This window comes from Hirundo rustica, chromosome 13, assembly GCF_015227805.2.
Source record: "Hirundo rustica isolate bHirRus1 chromosome 13, bHirRus1.pri.v3, whole genome shotgun sequence".
In the NCBI taxonomy this organism is placed as follows: Eukaryota; Metazoa; Chordata; class Aves; order Passeriformes; family Hirundinidae; genus Hirundo; species Hirundo rustica.
Window position 1 is genome coordinate 3188851 of NC_053462.1, and position 27589 is coordinate 3216439.

The 27589-nt window shown below is 53.8% G+C and overlaps 1 protein-coding gene across 3 annotated transcripts in view; it reads left to right on the forward strand.

The window, feature by feature from the left end:
• The first annotated feature begins 2783 nt into the window (after positions 1–2783).
• ZNF609 (zinc finger protein 609) overlaps positions 2784–27589 on the forward strand; it is a 63571-nt gene continuing 38765 nt past the window's right edge. The window contains exons 1-2 of one of the 3 annotated variants that reach the window (XM_040077147.1): positions 2784–2870; positions 16530–17391. In XM_040077147.1, coding sequence (XP_039933081.1) covers positions 16645–17391 — 747 coding nt within the window. In that variant the 5' untranslated portion in view covers positions 2784–2870; positions 16530–16644. Of the gene's footprint in view, positions 2871–15972; positions 16122–16526; positions 17392–27589 lie in introns of those variants that run through there. The other 2 variants (XM_040077146.1, XM_040077148.2) reach the window with 2 other exon arrangements.

The window sequence follows — 27589 nt, forward strand, 5'->3', positions numbered from 1 at the left end:
GTGAGAAGCTGAGGGGATGAGGGGAATGGCTCCCAACAGCCAGAGAGCCTGAGCCCTGCCAAGTGGGGATGGGAGGTTTGGGGTTAGAGGTGGGCTCTGTGCCTGCTCACAGTTGCTCTTCCAGCCCTTTGGAATCACCGCTCAGTGCCCTTATATCCTTCTACTGATTTGTACCAAAGCAGCCACCACCCAAGACTTGGACACCAGCAGCTGTGTGTAGAGCACCTTTGGAATAGGCTGAATTTTGCCTTTTTCTCTACTCCCTCACACTGAGCCACTCCCCAAATTACCGTGTCCATGCTCATCGTGCACTGGTGTGTGCTGGGCTGCAATCCCTTCGTGCTTCAGTGCTCCAGGCTCTGTCTTGCCATGGTCTAAGAGCTCCTTCTCATTACCCTGAGGCCACCCTGCTCTTGGGGGGACAGAGTCACCCCCCCAGCACTCCTGGCATCTCTTCTCCTCTTTCCCAGGAATGCGGTGGGAACTGCCAGCTTAACTGCTTGGCACAGTTCCTTGGTGTAGTTTGTCCAAGCCCTCTGCCCCGTGGGAGAGAAGGAGTGTGCAGAGCCTTCGTGCTGCAGCACTGGAAATCACCCATGCCGTTTGCCCTGGGAGTTGTCTTCGGGCTCCATTTGCTGCCTATGGGATCTCTGAGGTGCTGGAAATGATGGGGCTGAATCCAACACCCACCCACGTTATTCCTCACTGGGAAAATCCTCACGGGTGTTTCAGCTCTGAGCTGCCCCCAACTGGCACAGAGTTTATGGTGAGGGAGCTGCTGTTCCATGTGGCCAAGGATGATGGGATTCTCCTGTTCCTTCCTCCTCTGGCTGCATCCCCTCATCCGCTATGTCCCTTGTGTCCCACCACTATGGTCCAGTCTGCTGTGCTGGGATTCCTAGAGATGTCCCTGCACTCTCCTTACATGGAGACCTTACTGTCTTGGTGGATGTCCCTTGAGAGTGATGGAGGATATCTATGGTGCCAGTAGGAGCAGAGCTGGAGGGGGATGGGGGCTTGGGGAGTCATCCTGGGGTCCTGGTGCCTTGGGAAGAAGGAGGCAGGAGAGGCCTTCCTTGTGGGCTGTGTGGGAGAGGTGGGACACACAGGGCTGGAAGTCAGCACCCAGGGAGGAGGTGCCAGGCTGGCTCCAGATGGTGCAGCTCCAGCTTCTGCTCCTGTCCCAGGAGTGCAGCACCATCAGACAAGACCGTGACAGAGTGGGATCTGAGTGGGATCTAGTACCAACTCTGTAACTGCACCTTCCCATCACACCTACTGCCTGTTAAAATCCTGGATGGATCACCCATCCCATGCCTGAGCCAGGCTTTAACATGAGCCCATGATTTGGCTCCATATTAAACCAGATCCATCTCCTGCATCCACCTCTGAGAGTGGCTGCTGCCTTGTCACATCCCTGTCCTTTGTCACTCACAGCTCGTGTCTACCTGGTGCCTGCAGGTTTTATTGGTAAGGGTTTCATGTCCACTATCTGTAGGATTCTGTGGGATCTCTGACAGCTGCAGGCAGGCTGGATCACAGGCCCTGCTCGTGGTTGTGACAAAATATGTCATTGCAGCGATGCTGAGATCATTCCCAATGGAACTGCCTTGTCTGGCAGGGGTTTTATTTTCCTCCTGTATTAGTGGCATCACGATTTTGCCAGGAAAGATGCACTAACCCATCCCTGGTCCATCCTGTGTTCCTGTCTGATGCTGGTTTTTCCACCCTTGGAAGCAGCATTCCTGGTCTGAGGTTTGCTGAACGTCAACACCAAATGCCCATAAATCCTTTAACCCAATCCTTGAAAATACTTCAGTAAAAACTGACCTGGTTTTATTAATGCAGGTTGTCTTAGAGCCTGCCAGCATTGGCTCTGTGCTGTGCGAGAACAGTTTCTGTTCATCACGATAAGGAAGGATTTCTTCTCTTTCTCTCTTTTGGGCTGTAAGAGAATTCTCATCCCTCTTTTCCCATTGCTTTAAGCATCTTCTGGCTCCCTCCCACCTGGCCCTGCCCCAAAAGCTGGTGAGACATCCAAACCTCTGGCCTTCTTGGGATCACCTCCTTTGCCAGGGATTTGGGTCTTGTGTTGTCATTGTTTGAGGCAAAAAGCATCAACATTTCCTCACCGAACAGTGGGGCTGATGCTGAGGCTTTGGGAAAAGGAGTGGAGGTTTTGGATTGTCCAGGGGCCAGGGTTGAGATGAGCTGGAATTTCCTCCCTGGTCAGCAGGGCCAGTGCTGAGGCTTTGGGTGGGAAGTAGAGAATTTAGGGGACATCACCTCCAGGGCATGAGAACGGCTGGGGACTCAGGTGCTCTTTCCATCCAGAGGAGTGGAAAAGTGGCAGCATGGGGCACGATGTGGTGGACTTTGAGGTAGGTGTGGATACCCCAGGTGGTGATGACTCCTGCCCCCTGCCTTTCTGTGCTGGTTCAGGGAGCTAAAAGCGTGGCCTTGGGGGGACCGTGCCGGGCTGAGGTCTCACGAGACACCGCTCAGAGCGTGAAACACCCCCAAAAGATTCCCTCCCGCCATTTCCGAGGAGGCACTTCGACGGCTCCGGCTCCTAAAGCAAGGAAGACTCCGCTCCGGGTTTTGCCTGTCTGTCTCCGGCTCCCGATCCTTTAGGCGGTTCATCCGCTCCGTGTTTTCCCGCCGTCCGGGGACGCCGCTCCACGTTCCGCCCTCCGCGTTTTGCGCCGCGTCCGCCCCGCCCCGCCCGGCGGACCCGGCGCGGCCTGCGCGGCGCGGCCTCAGCGCGTGGCGGCCCCGGCCGGCCCGGCCCGGCCCCGGCCCCGGCCCGCAGCGCCGGCCCCGGCGCGACCCACATGGAGCGCACCTAGGGCGGATACCCCAGCGACCGGGTGAGTGCGCGCTCGGCCGGCCCCGCGCCACGCCGCCCCGCCGCGGGCGGAGGGGGGGGGGGTGGTGGGGGGGGGCGGCGGTTGGGGCTCCCCTCGGGCCTCGGGCACCCCCTTCCCCCCCGTCCCTTCCGCACGGGCTGAGCCGGGGCCGCCGTCGTGAGCCGTGACCGCCGGGACGGGGATGTGCGCCCACCGCCTTTCTTCGCTGTGACCCCCGGGAACGCGGTTGTGCTTCCCCCCGTGACCCTTAAGGACGAGGCTCTGGGTACCCCTCCCCCGGGACCACTGGGAACGGGATTTTCAGTGGCCTCCCCCCGTGACCCCTGGGAACGGGGCTGTGCCCCCCCCCGCACCGTACCCTTGGGGAGTCTATGTGCGCCCCCCCCACCCCTGCGACCATCGAGGACGACGTTACGTGCATCCCCCTCCCTCATCTCTGGCCGTGGGGATGGAGCTCCCGGAGCCTCCCCTCGGGACCGCTGGGGACGAGGGTTTGTGTGCCCGTGGCCCCCCCTCCCCGTTGCCACGGGGCCGGTTGCGGGTCCCTCCCGTGGCCGTTGGGAAGGAGCCCCCGCGGGTGGTGTGGCCGTTGGGGGTCGGGCCCCCGAGGGGTGCGAGGCTCGCCTTTGCCGTCGCGAGGGTCTCGCTCAGAGCCCCGGGGTCCCCACGGCTGCAGGGAGGGGTGTCCCCTGCGTGGGGTCACCGCCATCCCAGGTTTTGTGGGAAGGATCGGGGATTGCGGGGGGTGATGCAGGCGGGGAGGGGTTTCTCGAGAGGATAGCGGTGTTCCTGGGCGGAGGCGGGGGTCACCCCTCTTGACCCCCGTCTCTCTGCAGGGACGGTTTGGGGGGCACAGGAGCAGAAGGACAGCGAGAGCGGAGGTTCGCTGGACCCGAGCTCTTTTGTAGCGCTTGTGGGGGGTTCTCGGCACAAATCCCGGAAGGTTAAATGTTCCCCAATGCATTTAGCGAGTCCTTGTGAGTTTGGGGCGGGTCAGACCCCGAGAGCGGAGCCCCTCCGGGCATCACCCCTGGGGCCGGGCCGTGTGCTGACGGCCGGGTGCCGCAGGACCAGCCGCCCTCCTTCGAGTCGTTCGAGTCCCCGTTGGCCAGCGGGGCCGGTCTGGAGGTGACCCCGCCGGTGACAACGTGGCCGGGTGTCCCGCGAGGGCTGGGGCGGCCGGCGGGCCGAGCACTCCTGCCGTGCGCTCTCCCGCCCGTTGTGTACACGGGGAAGGTCACAGGTTCAGGTCTGGTCTGCGAGACTTGGCTCCCCTCCATCTCCCAGCAGCCTTCCTTTTGCCTTTCCTTTCCTTTTTCCCCCCCTTCTGGGAAGGCCCTTTCCCTTGGAGGAGGCGTTAGACGCTCATTTTCCAAAGTGTGCACTGAAGAGCCCCATGGGCTCTTTCCCCCTCCTCCGGAATGTCCAAGGGTGCCAATGTTGGGGCTGGCTTTTGGGCACCATCGTGTGCAGGCAGTTCCTCGCCTGGACACCCTCAGGAAAACCTGTTTCCACGCTTTGTGCGATGACTCCAGCATCAGATTATGCCGCACATTTCTAGCTCTTTGTTGGCAGTACGCGACCGCACATGCACGGCACTCAGAAAATCCAGGCAGCTGATTTTATTGATTAGCTCTTGACCAAAAATAATTTATATTTTATTATTTTGAAGCTGTTTCAGTCGCAAAACACAAATCCTTGCCCTTTTGCTCCCTTGTTCATCCAGTGAGGTTTTCTCCTCTCCTCTGAGGAGGAGAAGGGAGATATGCGCAGCGCCAGGAGCGCAGTGTCTCTGGTGGAAAAGGACAAGGATTTAATGTTTCACCTAGACTGGCCTGGCATGCAGGGCAAGGGCTGCCTCTGGTTACAGCCGCTGGAGGAAATTAATTATCAAGCGAGTCGAAATGACCTGTAATTGAGTATGGCCAGAGCATGGGGAGAGGATTTGGTTCCTTTCTCCAAGCCAGGCACTCAGACTTGGTCTGTGTGTTTGGTGAGTCACCATTAGGCTGCTAGTTAGCCTCAGGGGCCAGTGTATGTGTGCCTGGATGTGTCCCTTAACATACTTGTTATCTCTCTTCGTGCTGAAAGCGGTGTGATTTTTGGGGGGGTTCCATCTGTCTGTCTGGAGCCCTGTGCAGGGTGGTAAAAATAATCCCTCCAAATAATCCCTCCCTTGCCTCAGTTGCAAAGTCCCCTCATGCTTCCTTACACCTGGCCTGTCTTATGTCCGTGGTGATGGCATCGCTACTTCTGCCTCAAAAGCTTTTTCCCTGTAAATTGAGCTGAAAAAGTGTATTTCTGGGAAGAAAGGGCTCGCAGTTGAGGTGCTCTCACATGGAGTTGGATCTGCCCAAGAGCTTGTGTGTGCGTGTCTTTATTTTGAATTAACAAGGACAGACCTGAGTTTACTCTGTCTGGTTTATTCTCTTGGAGAACAGGGCTGCCTTGAATCAAAAATTGCCTCCAGCTTATATTTACAGTGTATTCTTAATTGTGATTGCATAAATTAGAGAAAGCCAGGAGCTGCCTGGTCTTTCCAGCACTTCCATGTGGGCATCATTACCTGGACAAAGTCAATGTCTGTGTGTTGTGTCTAGGCCACGACAGGTGGGAGACCCACATCTGGGATCTCACTTCTGGGCTCAGCTGATGGCAGTTGAGGACCAAATTCATGTGTTGTGCTTGATTTAATTGGCATTTCCAGGGTGTAAGGGATCTGTCTCTGCATGCTTGTGGTGGGAAGAGGCAGAGTCTTGAGCCTCGACCTTGGCTGGGCTGGGAGTGGGGATGCACCTCGGCGCTGTCCCACCCCACCCCGCGCAGCACAGCTCTGACTGGGATTAGGGCCTGTGGGCGCTGATGCAATACTAGTCCCAGATGTAATGCAATAAGCCTCTTTGTCCCCTTTATCCAGAGCATTATGTAAATAAGATGGTATTTATGGTCCCAGGTATGTTGTTCTGGGGCTGTGTGACATACTGCGTGTGCTGCGATGCCCTTTGAGTGTTGGCTCCGTTGCCAGTGTTCCTGGCCAGAGACAGGGACCGGCTAGGGGCAGGTAGCGAGCAGCGGACGCTTCTGGGGAGCGTGTCACATGCAGTGTCCCTGCGGAGAGGAGGTGAGGCTGCAGGTGACCTTGCTAGGAGCTGGTAACAGTTTAACCGTGCTCAGTTGCTTGTATGTGATAAAAGCAGCGAGTGGATCAGTGCTGAAGTCTGTTGGGTGGTTGCCCACTGAGGTGATGGAGAAGTCCATGATTATCATAGCAGGCTTCCAGCAGGATATGGAGTCATGTGTCTGTTCCCAAACCTGTGTTCCATTGCAACTGAACGTGGCTTGTGGAGGTATTTTTTGGGAAGCACCAAAACCTCTGAAGGACCTGGAGATGGCCCAGGCTGTTTGCAGTTCTTCCGTCGCGCCTCTTCTGATGCTTCATGGGCTCTCTGGGCATGGGGAGAGCTGGTCATTTTCTCTTGGGTCTTGCCTGCTTACTTGGGAAGATCCTAATTTGGGTGCTTGTGGCAGTGGGTGGAGGGATGAGGGTGCCATTGCATGGGGGTGCTTGACTCCATCAGGGTTTGGGATTGGGGTGGAGATGTGTTGAAGAGCCCATGTGGATGTGAAGGACCTTTTCTAAGATCAGGGGTAGGTAGATGAGCTGGCTTAGAGCATGCAGCTGTCCTGGTAGCTCATTGGTGGCCACATGTGGCTCCTGAACCAGAGCTTTGGCCACTCTGGCAGCAACCAGTCTGCTTTGTGTCCCCATGCTGGGTTGACTTGGATGAGGAAGGGTGTTGCTTTGTGTTGGGAAAGGGCAGGAAAAGAGATCCCACTGGGATATGGCTTATTTTGCCATGCAGATGCACTTTCCTGCTACCGAGGGTCAGTGCCTTGGGGTATGACATTGTGTCGGAGGAAGGAGTGAGATTGAGCTTGAACAATTTTACAGTAAGAAAACAGGGAATGGCTGCCTGACCAGGAAACTTGCTCTGGAACTCCAGTTGCTCTTGCAATTGATTTTTTTCTTTAAAGGAAACCAATTCCCATCTGCATTTGGGTGAAAAATCAGTTTTTGTGACAAGCCCAAGAGGTTTTGTTTTCGCTGCAGCTGAGTGTCCTTCACATGCACAAAACCCACTGACGTAGCTGCTCAGCGTCAGCTCAGATGTGGTGTGAGAGGTATGAACGGATGCAAGTGCAGTTTTTTTGTGGATGAATAAGGATAGTTTCAGGACAACTTTGGTTTTTTTCATTGAAACGTTGAATGCCCAACTTTACAATTCATTGCCATGTTGGTGGTGTAAGAAAAGGAAAGATGATGTTGTTGCTTTATGCTCCTCTTTCCCCAAGCACAGAAGGGTTTTGTGGCATTGGATTTTTCCTCTAAGCTGTTCTTGGGCCCCTCATTCTTCCAGTGGCTGGAATGATGAGATCTCTACAGTGCTCCATCATGTGTAATGGAGCTGTGCTGATTTAATGATAACAAAATTGATTTTAATGAATTTGCTGAGCCCATTTGTGGTTTGGATTAGCAGAGCATTGTTGGTTCAAGTGGGTCCAAAGATTTGACTGGGAGTTTTCCTGGTGCTTCTCCAAGGGGATGAAGGGCGGATCAGGAGGAGTGTGCTGTGCAGCTTTAAAGGAGTGAAAAGGAGGTGTGTAATGACTTCACTGACATGACCACTATGACTCCAACAGCAGAGGAACAACCTTGCTCACCTCTGAGAGAATTACTTCTCCTTTCCCAAAGGTTTAGTAACCTTGTTGAAATTTCTTCCTGTCCTGAGCATTTCTTATTTGTCTTTGAGAGGGTTTCACATCTAATCTGCACCATCCCTCTGCATCCATTGCCACAAGTAATTCCAAGTGCACTAGGGCTCCCCAAATAAACCCAGCCCACTTTGATGCATGGTTTTCATTGGGTTTTATTGTATTCCTGTGCGCTGGCTAATTCACAAAATTCGGCAATTTGCAATGGGTCATTAGCACAAATTAGCAACTTTCTGATGGATATCAGAGCTCCACAAATGTGCCGTATTAATCTGAGAGATACACCTATTTATTATCCCTCCCAGGTCAAAAAAAAAGGGATTTCTCGGCATGGTACTTGCTCTGCTTGCATTTGTCCCTGTCTGCATCTGCCTTCCCTCCTCCTTTACTTCACAGTCTGGTTGTTTTTTTCTCAAAGTGTTCCCAGGCTGATGATGTGACAGGAAGAGGGATTACAGCCGCACGTACTGGCCTTGCTACAAAGGGAGCCTCAGCTTTGGGAGCCAAGGTGCCCTAATTGGTTATCGAATGAAGGGAATTAAAGGCATTAATAGGTGAAGTGGCAGCTCCTTCGGTTTTGGAGCGGTGCAGAGATGTTCATCGTCTTCTGAAGGCTGGGAAACAGCCAAGGCTGGCTGTATTCTCTTCTCTTAAAAGGAAGGATAAAGGAAATAAAGCCCAGAAGCTCTCCCTTCTCTGAGAGCAAGCAAACCAGTGGCTGTCTGTCCTCTCTGACCAGCCCTGCTATGCCCCTCTCCTGTCAAGGCAGGGCTGTGGCCGGGGGACACTGCTCGGCTGGGATGACTCCAGTGCTCTTCCTTTGGATGAAGAAGATGGAAAAGAGATACTGACTTTGGTGCAGAGTGGCAGTGCAGCCAGTGGTTTGCTGTTCCTGCTGTACCTCTGTGGAGCGGGATCCTTGTTGGATACCTGCATCTCTGCGACCATGAGAACATGAGTTTGGGGCTGGGGGACAGCAGGGAGACCAGGAGCAAGGTGAGGAGCCACGCTGCCTCTGGAGCCCTGTAAGGAAAGGGAGAAAATGGCTGGTTCAGTAGAGCCCACCCTGCTCCCACCAACACCCTGAGCTCGGGATGCTGCCAACAGCTGGGTGTCTTCCTGCATCCCTGCTGACAATGTTGGGTGAGCAGGGACTGCCAGAAAAGGGCATGTTCCCTTTTCTGGCACTTGCTCCAGTGGTTATTTATGCCCATTGATTGTCTTTGGTCTTCGCCAGGTCTTCTTTCTTCCCATCTCCATGACTGATGCGTTGAGGATCTTTCCTGGTCACATCCGTCTTGCTGCTTCCTCTCACTGCTGGCCATCTTCCAGCCTGCATGGAGTGATGAAGTTTGAGAACCTCGTGGGTTATTTTTATGTGCTCTCTACCCCCTTCTAAGCTGTGCAAAAGAACAGGCCACCAGTTCAGATACCTTTAGGCCTCTCGTAAATCAGTTCACTTCTGTGTTGGGGTTAGCAAGGATGTAACTGCACAGGTTTTAAATCCACACAGCTCGTCCACTTTCCCGGCTGAAACCAGCTCTGTTCAAGGGACAGTCATTCCCCAGGTTTATCGCTATGGAAGGCGTTGCAGTGCCAAGCAGATTGGCTCAGATGTCTCATTTTGAGTATTTAATGTTATTTTTGGCACCAGCCAGCAGCGACATGGCTGGCTGGGCTCAACAAGAATGGCCTTTGTGGTGGTGGAGGAGCACCGGGGCCATGTCTGGTGCTGCCGGAACGCGCTGGCTTGTCTGGGGTAGACTCACCCAAAGGGATTCCGTGTTAATCCTGGCTGGTTATTGCTCGTGGTGTTGCTTTGCTTTTGCTGCTGTGTAGCTGCCAATGGCCTGTGTGTCAGCCTTTGACAGCCAAACCCCATGGCACCTCTGCTCTACTCCTCTGGCACTGCCAGTGCCTGCCGGGCACCTGCTGGGTGCCAGTGATGCTATGACACCCACAGGGTGGCACGTGATCATGGGGCAAGCAGAGGATGCAGATTTTGGGTGAAGATGGGGCTGTGTTTCTGGTTCTTGTTAAACCATCATGTGCAGCTTTGGGTATGGCAGTTACACCAAGGTGTCTTCCAGCATGGAGACACGACAGTGAGGGGTAAATCCTTGTTGGGCAGCCCTCATTCAGGGTAGATCTGAGAGCTGAGCTTGTAGGAAGGAAGCTGCTCTGTCATTTTACCTACTGAATACTTTTTCTCCCACACATGTGAGTTTTTCAATTCCTCTTTCCCTATACAGCAGAAAGTTTAGACGCTGGGCACCAGTTTATGCTTGTGGATTTGGGTAATATTTAGGATCTCTTAGATTTTGGCCATATTCAGCTGCCTGAGATTTTAGAGTCTGCAAGGCCATGCTTGCTGGAAGATGTCTATCTTGGCATTTTTGGATGAGCAGGCCGTGATCCAGCACCTGAGCCTTGCTACTCCCTGCTCATCTCCACGGCAAAGGCTTGGGAAAGGGGATGTGGCTCACACAAGACCCTGCTGTCAGAGCTGTAACAAAGTCATGGCATGAGTCTTGCCTGCTTATGCTATGTTTGGTACTCCTCCAGTTCATCCCACCACGTTACCCTAGCACCATGGCCTTTCCTGCAAACCTGGTTCCTGCCTGGCCGAAGGTCAGTCAGCTCTTTGCTGGTGTGCTGTGTGTGCAGGAACATTGTGGACTTAAGGGCACCTACAAAGGGGAGCCATATGGAGAAGTCAAGAGGCAACAGGTAAAAATTGCACTAGGTTTCATCTCAACATAAGAGAGAAATTTTTACAGCCATTCCCTGAAACAACCCCATCTGGGACACAGTAAGAGTCATGCCTGTGGGAGTGTTCAAGATGTGACTGGACAGGGTGGTCGGTAATCTCACCTGATCTCCCTTTTTCTCAAAAGGTTGGAGTGGGTGACCTTTCAAGGTCCCTTCCACCCTGCTCTGCTCTACGGTTCTATGACCTGAGTCATGCAGACATGTACGTTCAAGCTTGTGTGTAACAGTGCTGCTTGCTCAGCTTCCCACCGGAGAAGTGACTCCAGCAGTGCAGTTTGGCAGAGAGTAAGCAGATGTTCCAAGAAGGTGCTGTTTGCCAGCCATCCTTAACAGGAATGGAATGGAGGGTTTGGTGCCTTCATGTGGGTCTGTAGGTACCAGTGTGCCTCCTGCTTGACCTGAGGACCATGTGCGGGTTCTCTTGCTCATAGTTTTCTTGAAATATGAAGCTCTTGGACTCCGTTGCAAGTTGGTGGAAGAAATGTGAGCTGTGTTTTATTCAGAAGTACATACAGACATGGTACCTGAAAAAGTACACAAGTTGAGAGACATCAAAATCAAATAATTGTAAATCTGCAGAACTGCAGAGTCTCAAGGCACAAGCAGACAAAATATTTGGACCTTGGTGATGATACTGGTAAAACTGATGGGAGGATTAAAGATGTACTTGTTCCAGTTTTCCCCGTTTCACAATATAAAGGAAAGCCTGAAACTTTTGGTCCTCTTTGTGTTCCCCCTTTCTGTGTGCCTCATGTAGCAGAGCTCTTTGTAGCCTGTTGGAAAGTGAGGGGTTCTCAAGAGGGTGTCTTTGCTAGTCAGACATGTTCAAGAACCCTGAGTTTTTCAGCCATAGGTTGAATTGATCCTCATGGTATTGAGGTTACAGAAGTGTCAATAAGAGGCAAACGCTAGGTTTTAGCTATTCTGGTATTTTCTTCAAACACACTGGCACCGTGTGTCTATATTTTGTATTGATAGCTTTACTGGACATTGTCATGTGCTGAGTTGTGTGGAGTTTTGCTAGAAAAGTCATGTTTTGAGGTCATGAGTGAATGGGAGTGGGTGTGAGGTTGAATTTTGATCCCAGGAGCATCTTTTGCCTGATGATGAATGTGAAGTTGAGGCCTAAGTGTGTATTTGGGAGCAGGTGAGTGTTGTGGCTGACGAGTCTCTGGGGCTTTGCTTCAGGTAGGGTGATTGCCTGGCTGCCCTGCACCAAAGTGGTCTCTGCTTACCTCTCCATTTTCCTCCATCTTCAGCCTCCCCCAGTGACCTTGTATGTCCTGCTTTTGTCATGCCTGGACTGAAGTATTTCAAGCTTTTCTCAAGAATGCCAGCAAATGACTCATCGCTGAGTGCTGCCCTGTCTTAGGTTCATTTCCAGTGTCAAGGCTCAGCCTTCAGAAACTTGGGAGTCCTGGCCTAAGTTTGTTGGTGTCTCTCCCAGCACTCTGGCTGCAGTGCATGCTGGAAGATGTAGTCTTGGTAGAGTGCACCTCCATATTAAAAAAAGAAGGGTGGCTCCATTTTATTCAAATTGGGTTCAGCCTTCTCCCTCCTGGCTGCTTGCTGACGCTGTCCCGCTCAGCCCTGAGAGCCACTGAAGTTCTCCGGGCGCCTTGTGTGAGCGCAGAGGCGGGAGCACAGCTCCTCCATTCAAAATCTTGCTTAATTCCACATTGAACAGCCTGTTTTGAAGCTCTGTGCCTTGGCTTGTTTTGCAACAGCTCGGACTCCCGCGGGGCGCAGGCGGTGGAGGGATCCTGCCCCCGTTGGGTGGCAGTTCTGGAGGGTGTCATGGCAAATCTCCTTTGTCTGCTACAGCTTGACTGATGTCTGGGGGAGAGTGAACCCTCCTCCCCTGCGTGATTTCTTGAGCTGAAAGCAGCAAGTGAGTGAGGAAGCTCCTTTGTGCAGATTTCTCCGTCTCCTCTTGTTCGTGCCAGCTGGCTCGCGTTCAACATTTCTCTTTTTTTTCTCCCTCTCTTTTTTTTCTCTTCTCTCTCCCCCAGCTCTAGAGAGAGGGGGCGGGGAGAAAGGGAACATCTTAAAAAGAAATCTGCAGAAAAGACATGGGAGTTACTTAACAAAAATCTAACCCAAACAAGCCCAGCTGGGGGATTACAGGCACAGTGGTAGGAGCTGAGTGGGGAGTGAGCGCAGCAGCGTGGGGAAGGCAGTGTGTGTCCCCCCCCCCCCCCAACCGCCCCGAGTTTCTTTAGTCGTAAAAGGAAACAAAAAGGGATCTCATGCAGAGGCAGTGGATGGGGAGAGCAGCCGGCTGGCTGCCAGTGGCTGGAGGAAGGGCCTCAGCACTGCAGCCCCTGGTGCTGCTGCCTCAGCTGGGAGCTTGTGGGGAGCCCTTTGGGGGTTTGGCAAGCTGCGAGGGCAGCATCCCTTCCATGCCACTGCCTTTGGCCCTTTTGGGAGGGAGTGGAGGGCTTTGCTCTCCAGGGTCGCTGCTAGCCAGCGCAACCATCTCACCAAACCTTCTGCTCCCTGCCTTGTGCCTGCTGGAGGAAATGCTGCATCCTGCAGATTTTTCTCCCCCCTTCCCTGTCTTCTTTGCTGCTCCTTCTTGTGGGCATTCCTGAAAGTTAATCAGGGTGAAAATTGCAGTCAGTCATGTCTGGAAGCCACCAGAGGCTAATCCTGGAGCGCTGCAGGCTGGAGCACATGGCTATGAGACAGTCTCCCGATGTGTGGGCTGGCTGCTGCCAAAAGAAGAGCTTTCTCTTACATCTTGCTGCCCTTGGGCGGTCAATCCTTCCCAGCTTTGGTCTCCTGGCCTCCGGTAACCAGCAGAGAAAGCTGGAGTGGTGCGGGTTCGGCGGGTTCTGAGCATCCTGCACTGGTTTTAGCACATAGAGCCAGGGGCTGGCACGGTTTCCTTGCTGTCTTTTGGAAGTAGAGCTGCTCTGGTGGAAGAGCTGTCTCTAGGTGTGTGTGCAGCCCTGAAAGTGAACTTTCAGGTTTGTCTCTGAATATGGTTTGGCTCTGTCCCAGCCCATAGATGTGGATTATAGAGGTCTCAGCACCTAATGGAACTGAATTATTCATGTCTGGTGCTGTGTGTGTGCAGCATTCCCAAGCAGAAAGCTGTCTCCTTGTAGGATCTGCGCTCCAGGACTGCTCTTAAAATGCTTTGTTGGCAGGTCTCCAGGCCAACAAGTGAGCACATGCTTTTCATGTTGTGCGGGGATCAATCCTGAGATGGCAGGAGGTAAGGGGAAGGACACGTTTACAGCTGAATCAATCTCCTCGCTCTGTTTTCTGAGATGCTGTGATTTGTGGCAGCGTTACTCCCCCGACAGGAGAGTGGGAAGGATCTGGATACCACCCGGTTCTTCTACAGCTTGGGCAGAGGAGGCAGTGGGAAAGGCACCTCTTTCTCTGGGCCGTGGGGTGCCGTAGCCAGGGGCTCCTGTGCACCCAGAGTAATGATGGTGTGTTAGTTTGGGGTCCCTGCGGGTCTGGCTTCGGAGAGGAACTCCTAATGCTCCTCTGGGTGCAGAGGCTGAGCCTGCAGTAGTGGAGTAGAGAAATGGGGAACTGGGATGGGAGTTTTGGGGAGGGAAAAAGCTGTGGAAAATGCTTTAGAGGCACATGCAATGGAGCATATTTAGGAGATTCCCCCAGATCACATTCCAGGGTCCCATCCTTCAGCTCTGCTTTGGAAAGGGCTGATCCCTGCCACAGTCCCTCTTCCTGTGGTGGCACGTCTTGAGTTCTCTGCCTCACTCTCGTCACAACGTGCCTTTCCCCTGCTCTTACCAATCCAGCATGTTCCTGTCCGTCCTGTTTGTGGTTCCCTTCTGTCTGCATTAGCAGAGCCTGGGCTCCCTCGGCACCTCCTCCGTAGGGTGAGGGGTTTTGCTCCTCTTGTTTTCTAACCCTTTGATTGTTCCTGGCTCTCTAATTGCTGGGGACCCAGCGGACTTCTGGGCTCCTTCTTCCTTTTGTTGTGGTAGGAATTGGCAAAAGCTGCTGCTATTTGCAGAGTTTCAGATGCAAGTCCCGCTCATCTGGTCTCCTTACTCCACATGTATAAATAATACTTATGGAGATGTGTGTGCGTGTGTATGTGCACGTTTGGAGCAGCAAGGTGAATTCTGTGGTGGGAGTGGAGAGCCGGCCAATCTGGCGTCATGCAGGTGTTGCATGGAACCAGTGATGCTATGCATGTTGCAGTACAACCCTGCAGATTGTCGTTTTCGTCTCACTGCAAGGTCAGATCCTTGTCTGCTTTTCCCTCTGACCCAAGCTCGCCATGGCTCTTTGCCTGCTCCAACTTTGGGTCAGCAACTCTTGCATTTGGAGACTGAACTTGATCCTCTGCTGTCAGTTCCTATGGGTTGTTCCTGTGGTGGTCATCAGTGGTCCACCAGTTCATTGAGATTGTTCCTGGATTCCATACCTCACCTTAGGGCTGGCAAGGCACTGGTATCAGCCAAAAATCTGGTTCATCCAGCTCATTACCGGCTTTGCCCACCTGCACAAAGGAATTGCTGTGTATCCGTGGCACGAAGAGTGTCACGCAGGGATGAGGTGGTCACTGCCAATTGCTGGCCCCATCAGTGATTTGGAGAGGCTCTGGAGAGGAGGTCGATGGGGTTGGACACACCAGCTTGGAACTGGGGAGCAGGTGCTGGGGCAGGAGTAGGAAGGGGAGGAGGAGGCGGCCGTAGAAACACGCAGGTCAGCTTTGGGAAGCTGTTAGCGACTCTGGTGCACAAAGTGATCTCCTGATTCGGCACTTTCCCTGCTGCTGAAATGAGAGGTCAGTGCTTTTCATTTCCAGCTTGCACGCAAGGCCCCCAGCTCATGGGGTTAAAAATCTCTGTAATGACCTGTCAGAGAGCGGATTATTAGCTGTACAGAGCCGAGGATGCTGTGGGGAGCAGATGGAAAATGGTCTGGCTGCGGCAGCCTGGCTGATGAAAGAATCCCTGGCATTTTTACAGTGTTTGCATCTCTGGAAATGCACCGTGAAGCTGCTTTCCAGGCTCCTGCCTGCTGGGGTTTGAAGAAATTAGTGTGTGTGTGGTGTGGGGGATTTTTTTTTTTTTTTTAAATTATTTTTACTTCTCATTTCTCTTTAAGTCACCTGTTTTTGAAGTGTCACTTGTAAATAGTACCAGGAGCAGGCAGGCCTGCAGCTTGTCGGGGAAGGGGAGGACAGTGCTGCTGGAGAGAAGCCTCATTCAAATGGGTGGTCAAGGATCTCTTAAGGATTCTGGAGAGCAGGTGGCCTTGCTGGGCGGTGCTGGGAAGAAGCTGTTACATGTGTTAATTATGTCTCGTCAGGGTAATTGCCGTGACTCGGGTGCTGTGTCAGGTTGCGCGTGGGTGTCTTTTTTGTTTCCCTCCCTGGGGGAGAGGCTGGGAAGTAGGGAAGAGATATTTTGGGCTCACCGGGGTCGGCTGTGGCGTGGGCAGGGAGGGCTGAGCCCCCTCTTCCCAGTTAAGACTGGGTACTTACACAATTGTGTCTCTGTTTCCCATTGGGAGCTTCTCATGGCCAGAGGGGATGGCGGTAAACACTCCAAATCTGGATACTGTGTTGCTCTGCCTGGAGGTGTGGGATGGGAACTCTTGTGCTTCCCACTGCGATTTGGCCTTTGGTGACTGCTCTGACATGTCCGAAGTGTCAGAGGCACTCTGAAGCCAGGGATTTATTTCCCACCAAGGCGCTTGACTTCCCTGGTGAGCAGCTCTTGTCCCTCGCAGCGAGGCTGGCGTGGAGAGGAGCCCTCCCTCTGGGTGGCATTGGCAGGAGAGGAATCAATCCTCCCTCCCAGGGGCAGCGCTCGATAATTCAGAGGGAAATGGTGAGCGGGGAAATGTGTGAGTAATGTCTTGTTGGAGCCGAGAGCCGTGACCTGCCAGGGCTGGTATTGATCGAGGACTGGTGCCAGATGGCCGCTGCTGTGGGGGCGGCTGTGGAGCAGCCCCAGCCCAGGGGGTGGCAGAGGGGTGCTGCAAGGGGGATTTGGGAGGTTGGGGTTTTCACTCTGCCCAGATCTCTCCTGCCTGCAGGTGTGGCTGTCAATGATCTGCTTCGCCATGGCTCTTTGTGTGTAACCCTGTTCTCTTTGCTCTCCCTTCCAGCAGCGATGCCGTCACCTGGGCAGACCCCGACTACTGAAAGCCCCCCAAGGACGTAGGTGACCCCCAGGGCGTAGAGGCAGGGAAGAGCCTTGAACCGTGAGGGGACGTTAACTCTAAGATGTCCTTGAGCAGCGGAGCTTCCGGAGGGAAAGGAATTGATGCGAACCCGGTTGAGACGTATGACAGTGGGGATGAGTGGGACATTGGTGTAGGGAATCTCATCATTGACCTGGACGCTGATTTGGAGAAGGATCAGCAGAAATTGGAAATGTCGGGCTCCAAGGAGGTGGGGCTCCCGGCACCCAACGCAGTGGCAACGCTACCGGATAACATCAAGTTTGTGAGCCCAGTGCCAGGCCCGCAAGGCAAGGAGGGCAAATCAAAGTCGAAAAGGAGCAAGACTGGCAAGGACAGTGGGAAGCCGACCCCAGGGTCCTCCCTGTTCACTCCCAGTGAGGGAGCTGGTAGCAAGAAGGAGGTTCAAGGACGCTCTGGGGATGGTGCGAACTCAGGTGGTTTGGTGCCCACCGTTACCCCGAAGAGCTCGGAGAAGTCGGCCAAGGCGTCTCGCAGTGTGGCTGGCTCCAAGAAGGAGAAGGAGGGTGGCTCATCCAAAAGCAAGAAGGAAAGGAGTGAGAGTGCAGGGGCTGCGGCAGAGAAGGAGCCCAGCGTGCTGCAGCCCCTGGCCCTGGCAGTGAGGGTGGGACAGTATGATGGGGGCCAGGGGACAGAGCCTGCTGCTGCTGAGCAGCTTGGGAGTATAGCTATTGACACGGGAGCTGCGCTCAATCCCTTGGGAGTAAAGTCGGAGCTGGAAGATGGAGAAAGTGAGTGCCGGCAGCTGAAAAAGGTGAAGTCCGAGAAGGTAAGAGCTGTTGGGGCATGGGTGCCATTGCTGCTGCTCACATGGCATTGCTGTGACATGGCATCATGGGTGACAAGGGCGGGGGACTGAGTGTCATGTACTGCTGGGGCCAGTACTGACGTGTGGTTAGTGCCTCCTGGTTTTGGTGTGAGGGTAGTTTGGCCGTGTGATGTGCTGATGGCTGGACATGGCAGTGGAATGACACTGGTCAAGCCTGGCTTCTGGGAACCCATGTGTTAGCAAATCACCTGCAGACACTGAGCTCTGGGTACCATCCTGCTGTACCCTCTGAGATTTGGTTTTCCCCAGCATTTTGGCTGTGCCAAATGGCTCCAGGCCTCTTTGGTCTCTGTCACTCTGAAGTCAAGGTGATGTCCTGGTGCTTTGTCTGCGACATCTCCCAAGGAGAGGACAAAGAGTCCGTGTTGGGCTCTGTATCCTGCTGGCTTCACCTTGTGTGTCAAGGCTCCATGCAGCTCCTGAAGGAATTTATTTCTCTCCAGTTGCATCATGTGCAGAGAAGGATCCCTTAACATGTTAATGGATGTGGGGTCTGCATGGGCATGTGGCTGAGCACAAGAAGCAGGGCTGACAGGAGTCACTGCCTGGATCTGCTGATGGTATATGGGCTCTGTCCCGCTTGTGGTGGTGATCCAGGGCTGGTGGGTGGCTGTGGGTGATGTTTAATGTGTCACTCCTCTACTAACACATGGCAGTGATGCTGAGCTGGCCAAGCTGCTCTTCCAGGTCATCAGGGGCACAAAAAGCCCTCCCAGTGGCAGGTGGCCAAGGGGGTGAGCGGCCGCCTGTCCATCTGGGTGGTGCTGGGCTCTGGGTGGCTGTGCCGCTGTGTCTGGACATGGCCATTTCTCAGTACTCTTCACTGGTTTCTGAGCAGTTACAGTGGCTGGTGTGATTTCTGGTTCAGATGTGGAAGGCTTTGAGCATGTGGAGGTCTGCTTTCCTCCATGCCAGCTGCACGTGGGGTGTTGCTGGTGTCTGCCTGTGAAGCCATGTGTCTGTGAGCATCACAAGCGTGTGTGTTCGGGTCAGCTTGGCCCTATTGCCATCAACATGTGCCAGGGAGTCAGGAGAGTGGCTGTCAAGAGAGTATAAGAAGCAATGGACACCATGTTTTCAGCCAGAGGTTCCCTAGGAAGATTTCTGCTTTGGTGTGGGGATCACGATGTGGGCACTGGGATGGGTGGGGAGGACAATGTGTGTTGGGAGAGGTGCTGAGACCAGAGGTTTGTTGGGGAGCATGTAGGGGAAAAAAGGGTGATGGGGATACTCAGCCATGGGATGCCTCTGGGACAAGAGCTGCTAAATAGGTTGGTGCTTCCTCTGCTTAAGATGAAGATTCCTGAGGCAGGTGACTGAAGCCTGTAAAATTTAGGAGCAGTGTGGAGACATCTTTTTCCTTTGTCTGTTCTGGCACTGGAACCAAAGTGAATGAAACCAGGAAGAGCAGCAGGTGCTCTTTTGCATGATGGACTGCAATACTGCCTCTAAAAGCTGTGGATGCTGGAATTCCACACCTTTGAGGCACCTGGGTGGGTTTGTGGAGGAGAAACTCATCAGGGGGTGTACAGGGCAATGTGTTTTGGCTTGGAAAAGCATGAGAAGGACAGAAGCTTGGGAATTGGTTTTGGGAAATACCTCAACATGCTTGGCTGTTACGTTCCCTTGTAGCCATCTGTGCTGGCTGCTGTGACAGCCAGCGCTGGAGCTGGCTGGACCTCGGATCGTACCCTGCACGACTTTTCTGTATTGTTACTATTAAAGATTTATTTCTTTCATTGATACAGCTGCAGAAACTCTTTGTAGTTGGGGATACCAATGGTGTTGGTGGATGAGAAGCTCTACACACCCTGGTTGTTTGTGGTGGCACCTGGAAACCCCTCTGTGTCCTGGGCTTGTTCCCCCATGTTGGCAGCAGGGCATTTAGGGGGGATTTTCCCCTCTGCCCTGCCCAGGGGAGACTGCACCTGCAGAGCTGCCTCCAGCCATGGGGTCACAACATGAGAAGCACAGGGAACTGTGGAGAGTCCAGAGGGGGCCATGGAGATGCTCCGAGAGCTGGAGCACCTCTGCTCTGGAGCCAGGCTGGGAGAGCTGGGGGTGGTCACCTGGACAAGACAAGGCTCCAGGGGGAGCTCAGGGCCCCTTCCAATGTCTAAAGGGGCTCCAGAAGAGCTGGAGAGGGACTTGGGACAAGGAGTGCCAGGACATGGGGGAATGGCTTCCCACTTGCAGAAGACAGGGTTAGATGAGCTATTGAGAAGAAACACTTTCCTGTGAGGGTGGTGAGGCCCTGACACAGGTTGCTCTGAGGAGCTGTGGCTGCCCCATCCCTGGAAGTGTTCCAGGTCAGGCTGGACAGGGCTTGAAGCAACCTGGGATAGTGTAGGGTCTCCCTAACCATGGTGGAAAAAGATGGGCTTTAAGGTCACTTCCAACCCAAATGATTCTATCTTCTCTGTGCTCACACCAGTGAGGATGGTTCTGCCATTTTACTTGTCCAGATTCAAGCATTACCCCCTCGGTGAAAGCTTAGTCTGGAGGGCTGATCCCTGTTTTGAGAAGGGATTTGATGTCTGGATCTGCAGGAACATGTGTCACTTAGGAGGAGGCATTGTCTGTGTTTCATCAGCCTCCTGGGGGCAGCTGGATGGTTTCCTTTGCGGGGTAGGGAAAGCCGTGGGCGAGGAGAAGAAAGGTGTCTGCATGGTAAGGGGTGGGAAAGCAGTTTTGTGTCTTGAGGAAGAGACTGAGGCTGGGTGGATGCCTGGGGCAGGGTGGAGGACCAGTGGGGTGCAATGCGGGAGGTGGTGTTGTGCTTGTCCTGTCTCCCGAAAGCTGCAGCGATGTCCCAAAAACTGCGTGTGGAGTCCAAAGGACAAGCCAAGAGCAGAGGTATGTGCTGGCTGTGGGAGGGAGGGCAACTCCTCCAGGCAGTGTATAGAGAGGATTAAGGTGGCAGGTTCATTCTGGCCTGCGGACAAACCCTGCTTGGGAAACGAGAAACTTGCTCAGACTGAAACAGGAACAGCCAGAGTGTGACTCAGCCCAACCTTTGGTCTCCGTCAGCTTGTCCTTTGCTTAACCCTGTACTGCTCCTGCTTCCGTTTCGGGCAGGGAAGCTGGTCTCCATCTGTGGATGAAGAAAGGGTGACTGTCTGTTCCTCCACTGCTGAAGCCTGGGGTGGGTGACCTCCCCGGAGGTCAGACAGAAGAGATGTGTGCTGAGCTGGGCTAGCCACCAGCCAGGAGGCTCTGTTGTATCTCCATGGCTGGAATAAGGAGCACTTTAGCAGGGAGTATTTTTCCTTGATGAGGTGCTTCAATGCCACAGCCAGCTCTTGCCTCAACCAGCTCACCCCACTTGTCTCTACTTCTGCTTTTGTGTTCTTCCAGTATCTTGCTGTAGGATTTGGCAGCCATCGAGTCCTTGTTGGGTGTAGGAAGGAGCTTTGCTTTGGGTTTTGCCAGACGCTTTTCCGTGTCAGCTGGTGCTCCATGGCTCAGTCCACAGGCGAGTTCACCCTTGCTCCCACATCTGACACAGCAGTGATGGAGCCTGTGGCCGTGGCCCTTGGGCTCCATGGGATGTTTTGCCAGTGGGACCCCATGGCTCTGATTTGCTGCTTCCTGGGGTGAAGCCTCTGAGGCTGAATATCCCAAATATCCTTTTTCTTGGTGTGGATCTTGGCTGTGTCCTGGCTTGCTAAGTGCTTGCCTCAAACGTGATGCCATCAGTGTGTTGGGACACAGGTGATAACTCCTCCAGGGATGGGGTTGATCTTGATAAAATCTGCTGGTGATAACCCTGCTGAGACTTTCAAGGGTCTCTGGGATGGGCTGAGCACCTCGAGAAGGTTTGCCTTTGGCTGTGGTCAGTGCCTGGGTAGGTCCTTGGAGCCCCAAAAACTATTTGGAGGGGCAGCAGTAGGAGCTTAAAGTACTTGCGGCAGGGAGAGAAAAGAGCTTGTGCTGGTGGATCCATGAGCATGGTAACCAGTGGCTGGATCAGTCCCTGTGTCACTAGGGATGGCTGGGGCTGAGTTGAGGTTTAGTTTGCTTTGCTTTGCAGGGACACCGGTGCTGGAAGGGAATGGCAGCTCTCAGTGAGCAGCCGAGCTCAGCAAAATGGCCGTGCACAGAGGAGCAGCGCTGATTTTGCCCCACCAGCCGCCGTTGTGTGGCCGAGCTGGCCTTGGGGCTGGTGGCTGAGTTGGCCGCTTCCTCCCCAGCCCTGCACCCACCGCACTGCCCACGCCGGGCCCCTGCACCCGCTCCCGGCACTCTGGGGCGTGCTGGCCCAGCCGGGGGATGTTAAGCATTAAACAAAAGAGCCTCCCAGCTCTTGGCTGCCGCTCCGGCTTTGTTTTGATTGAGAGGTTGTTCAGCGGGAGGAGGGAGGGTTTTTTTTTGTTTTTTTTTTTTCCCTTCTCTTCTGACGAGCGTCCAGATGTGATGCTGTTGCAGACAAGGGAAAGGCAAACAGAAGCCGCTGGAGACTCGGCTCTTCTGAAAAGCCTCTCGGGGTCACGTGCGCTGCGGTTTTGGGCAGCCAGGAGGGTGGATTCAACCGTGTCCCTCTGCGGGAGAGGGGGTGGAAGCCACCGGTGCATTTTTTTTTCTCCTGAATTTCTCCCTAGACACAGTGTGGTGCTGCCCTGTACGTGCTCAGAGCAGACATCCGTGCTATGGGTGACCTGATAGAGAGGGGCTGTTGTAAGATGGGGGCCACTGCAGTGTGTTCATGCCAAAACTGGTGTGAAAATGCCCTTGTGGTTCTGTGGGAGGACAGCGTGGCAGCAGAGGGAGTGCTTGGGGTCAAGTGGCAATGGAAGCAGTGGGGTGGTGACACCACACCAGTGGCAGCTGCCAAAAAAGAAATACACCCAAAAAATACATCTGTGCACTGTCCCTGCTGCTGCTGGCTTATCCAGCAGTTTCCAGGGTGGCCTGGGTGTCACCTTTGTGGATCTTCTTGCCCCAATCCAGGGATGCAGACCTGTGTGATGCCTCCAGTGCTGGTCCTCCGGCCTCAGTGGGATGTAGGATGGACCCCTAGGTGCCACATGTCCTGCACCATTAATCCTTTACCTGGAGTGAAAGCATGGTTGCCTTTTAGCCATTTTTCCATTGTTGGGGGAAGGGCTGAAGCTTGGTTCTGCATGCAGTGGCAGGGATTGAGGTGTGGGATTCCTGTGTGACTCCAGCTTGAAGAGGTGAGATCTCCCAGTCCCTCTCCTGGGACCAAGCCCAACAGGAGATGGCCACAGACACTCTTAAGAACGTTTCTTGATTTGGGGGAGAACCAGGATGAGATATTGGGGGTGGTCCCAGCCTTGTGCTTTGAAGATGTGCTTGGGATTTTGACTGGGATTTTGGTGTGGGGTTCCTTGTCTTGGGGCCAGAGTTTGGGTGGAGAAACTCCCAGTGGAGCTGTTTTGCTGAAAACAGTTGCTGTTTTACAGCCCCTCCAAAGCTGGCTTTCGAGCTGGTATTCACCCTGTGCTTCGTTTTCCCCAGGGATTTTCTGGGCGTGTGGGAAGCCCAGTGCTTGGGTAGGGACCTGTTCATGCTCAAAACCCTGGGGAGAAGTTGTTTCCCAGCCTTTGCTCTGGAGGGCTTGTTTCTTTCTGGGGAATGGCAGGCAGCGTGACATGGGCAGCTGAGGGTGGTGGCAGGGGCATGCAGGCAGCTACCAGCTCTGGCCTGATCCTCTCGCTGTGGTTCTTTTTCTCCAACCATGCTGGAATTGGCAGCCTCCAGAGCTGCTGACAGAGCTGTGTTGGGAGTCCTTGGGAATGACACCACTCGTTTCCTTATTGTTCCCGGCTCCGCCGCCCAGAGCCTTCTGCTCTAGGAACAAGGCAAGAAGGGGGCACGCAGCCAACATGTGTCAAGAGCTACAAAGGAGGAAATTGGCCTCGTTCACTTCAAACCATGGGGTTAGCGCTGGAGTTTTGGCTCCTGCTGAGAGGTTATTTATATGTGGGCTTTCTTTTATAACCACTGGATGTAGCAGGCTGGGAGTTCCAGCTGATCCCACCTCTGAAGGCTTTACAAAGGGAAAATCACGTCTCTCCCTGGTTGCTTTCCCAGATGGCAGTGTTAGGAAGGACTAAAAGGCTGAGTTCGCTTTGATGCCCCACCCATCAGCATTGCTGTAGCTCAGTGAATTGGCTGTCACGCTGAAACATGGCCCCGGTCTCCACCAGAATGGACAGCAGAACATGTGGCTCCCCGTCAAGGACATGGTGGTAGGAAATGGAGCAGCGTTGGGAAAGAAGAGAAAAAAAACCTCCCCGTTCCTGAAGCGTGAGAGCGGAATGACACCGTGGTAATGAAGGGGCTGATAGGGGGGATGGAGGAGGAACAGCCCCTTCTCAGCTTCCTTAGTGCCAGAGACCTGCAATTCTGCTCCCCCAGTGCTTTGGTGAGAGATTTTGATGGCTGGGCCGGCGGGTGATTGATCCTGCTGACTCATGGACCCGATTCCTCCCTTGAGAGCAAGGGCAACTGCTGGAGATGGGTCAGATTTTGAGGCTAACGGGCTCTGGTAGACACTGTGGTGTTTTTTTGCTTTGCTTCCAGGCTGGCGGTAGCTGCTCATTAGCCTAATGACCCCAGTTACCCAGCACCATTTATCTGCCGAGGGAGATTTCTTTAAAGGAAGATTTGCTCCTCTGGAGCACTGTGCAACCCTGAAGGCTTCAAAACCCAGCGAGCTGCTCCCGCAGCCCTGCCGGGGAGCTGATGCAGGGGGAGTGTGCCAGGAATAACCCGCTAATGAGCAAAGCTGCTTCTCCACCCGGCAGCCAGGGAGGCCACGGGAAAGGGCAACAGAGCACAGGCTGCCTGCATTTCCCCTCCTATGCTTTTAAAGGCTGCTTGGTTGGGGATTCACTGCCTTTACAAAGGCCTGTTTTCTGCAGGCACGACATCTTCTGTGCCACTGCTTTCACAGTGCTGCACTGCTCTGCTGCTACTCTCAAGGATGCTTTGGGCTGGAGCTGTAAAATCCATCTTTTCAATGAATCCTTGTGTGCCCTGGAGATGTGTTGAGCAAGAGGGCACTTAAATCCCCAGAGCTGAAGGTGGGGAGGAGAAAAGGGAGTGGTGATTGCTGTAGACTTTTTGGGGTGGTTTTGTGACATTCCTGTCTCGTGGTGATCAGTGCCTGGAGCTTGAGTGCTCGTTGGGTGCCAGAGGAGCCATCCCAGGGCTCGGAGCTGTTGAGCAGCAGCTGGGAGAGCAGCCCAGGGCTGGGAAGCAACTGCCGGGCTCCGGAATGATTTAAAGCCACCAGCAGCCTGACGATATGTTGTATTTGGTGACAACATCTGCTCGAGATATTCCTGTCCCTGTTACTCATTCCTGCCCACGGACCAGATCAGGGAACTGATCTGATGTAAATAAATGTGCTCAGGGTTTTCTGGGGTGAGCTCAGGTTGTGGGCTGGCATGGATGGGTGAGTTGGGATAAATGGTGCATGGGCAACTGGTGATGGCATGGGGCTGGAGAGGCGGGCATAGCAGTGCTGGTGGTACCTGTGGTGGTGGCATCTGGGGCTGGGGATGGGGGCTTTGCTGGGACCATGCTATGGTGTAAAGGTTTTAGGGGCTCACAGTAGCTTTGGCAAGCTCTGCTCAACCCAGCAAAGCACAGGGTGCATGTGCTTCCCATTCCTCCTCCTCCTGTGCCCCCAGCCTTGCCAGCTGAATGGTGCCAGCTCCATCCCAGTGTTCTGTGGGCAGGGTAAATCCCTTTGCAGGAAGATGCTACCATGGATCTTTTGTATGGTGCGGTGATGGTACTCACATCTGCTGACTTTTCCTGTCCTTGGCACTCAAGTGGCTTTAAAACTTGGTATCTAGATTTACTTTAAAATACTGTCTGACCCTTATTCACTTGGGATGCCTTGGAATGTGTTGTGATGAATAGTGTGGAGAGCATGCCTGCTCTGCAGGCCTGAACTGAAATTCTGGTTGGGATGTGGAGGTCACTATGTTTTGGTGAGAAGATGGGATGTGATAAAGCTCAAAACTGGATTTTGTCTGGTGCTGAGGGAGTAAGAGATCCCCCATGGGCTGCTCTCCCTTAATGCAAGTGCTGCAGCCTGTATGTCTCAGTTTCCCCTGTCCTCTGCATGGATTGGCTGCTCCAGTTAGGCTTAAGCATAGGGTTTGCTGGGGGGAGCACGAGAGTGCTCTGGGTAGAGAAGGCACTGTTGCAGCTACAAATCCTGTGGTTATGGCACTGTGTTTTTCTTTTTTTTTCCCCAAGCCAGAAAGTAATTTCATTCCAGGAAGCTCGCTCACTCCCCCAGTTAGCTGTGGAAATGCAGTGTTGTGATATTTTCCCCAGGTACTATGCGAACAAACGCAGTTCCCAGACTCCCCCTGCTTGTTTCCCCACCCCTCTCTCCACTTGCTGGGGTGCAGGTATGCTGCCTCCCGTGCTGGGAATGGCCCTCTCATCTGGTAAACAGATGGCTGTGGCATGTTCTGGAGTCAACTGCATGCCATGTGGCTGGTGGTCACCATCCTACGATCAGCCCTCAGAACAAGGACCCTGGAGCTGGGTCTTGGTCCTGTGTTCAGGCTGGACTGGAGGAGGGAGAGTTGCACCCACCCAGTGGGTCGTCCGTGGATGGTGGCAAGTGGAGTCTTGGGGTCTGTTGTCTGAAAGGGAAGGCCATCCCAAAAACCACTGCTACCACTGCAGCTGGGATGCTCCATCATCGTTGCGGTGCAGAGGAGAGGCCGTGATGTCCATGTGGTCCACACCAGACACGGTGCACACCGAGAGCCATGGCTACTGTGACTGCACCAGCTCCAAGCAAGTATTTCCAGCTGGTGCTGCCCTGCCAGCTTGGGATCCTGACCCGCCTTCCCCAGTGGAACACCAAGCCCCAGGTCTGCACTTCTGTGTCCCTCTTAACCCACTGTGGTGTAAAGAATGGGTGCCCCTTTGCAAGGAGAAGGGAACAAAGAAAGGGTTCACTGAAAGGGTGGTGAGGCATTGGAACAGGCTGCCCGAGGAAATGGTGGAATCACCATCCCTGGAAGTGTTCGAAAAATGTGTGGATGTGGCACCTGGGATTTGGTGGCGAGCGTGGTGGCACTCCGTTAATGACTGGACTAGAGGTCCAACCAGTGGAGATCTTCTTGAGCATTTATGAATCTATGGAAGTTGGAGCCAAGTTCCGGGAATCAAATGGCTAAGGGAGGCTTGGGAGAGCAGGAGAGCACTGGGTCTGGGCTCTGTGTGGTCAGAGTCCAGGGGAAATTGCTTTCCAAGGCAGAAAGAAGAGGATGGCTGGGCACCAGGCAGCTCTCTGAGGTGGTGACAAAGTCATCGAGCAGAGCTGTCTCCTGCTGGCAAAGCCTCTCCTTCCCCAGGTGGGACCACTGATCTACGGGGTGCCTTATACACAGAGCAAGGTTTTGGAGTTTCCAGAGCTGTTTACTGTTCTGTGGCTTGGAGGGAGGGGAGGAAGGTGACTGTGTCTATGTATCATGGACCTGGTTTGCTGACAGGAAGGTTTCTTTCTTTGCTCAGCATTAACATTTCAAACTGCAATAACTCTTTGGGCATTAGTGTTTTATGGTTGCATAGGCTGGTTATTAATGCTCTGCTTTGTGGGTAGGGCGAGGGACCTGGAGGGGCTGAATGGTGAATGGCCTTTGAAGGAAACCAGCCTTTTGGTCAAACCCCTATGGCCGTGAGCAGAGCTGCCTGGACCTGGAGGAAGAGTCAATGCCCCTTGGTAGCGGGGAGAGCAGGTGGTTCAGCTCTCGGGCTGGGTCTGGATCTTGCATACAAAAAGCCAAGGTTGCATGTGAAACCACACCCAAATGTGCCCAAATATGCCATGGCTTTGCCAGATCATTGCCTGGCTTGTGGAAGAGCCATATCCCGGGAAAACTCCCTGCTTTACAGGGGCTCATGGCCTGTGCTCCCCCCTGCTGCTTCCTCCAGACCAAGAAAACAGGAGCTCTTCGTGTTCCCTTATGATAGATCCCTCTCAGTAGTAGCTTGGACCAGCATGTGTCCTATTCACGTGGTCTCTCAGTAGGGTCGGTGTCTTCCAGTTCCCCCAGGGACCATTAGGAGGTTCATGGCATTAAAAAGTGGCAGTGTTGGGATTTTAAGGCTATATACTCATCAGTAATGCCTT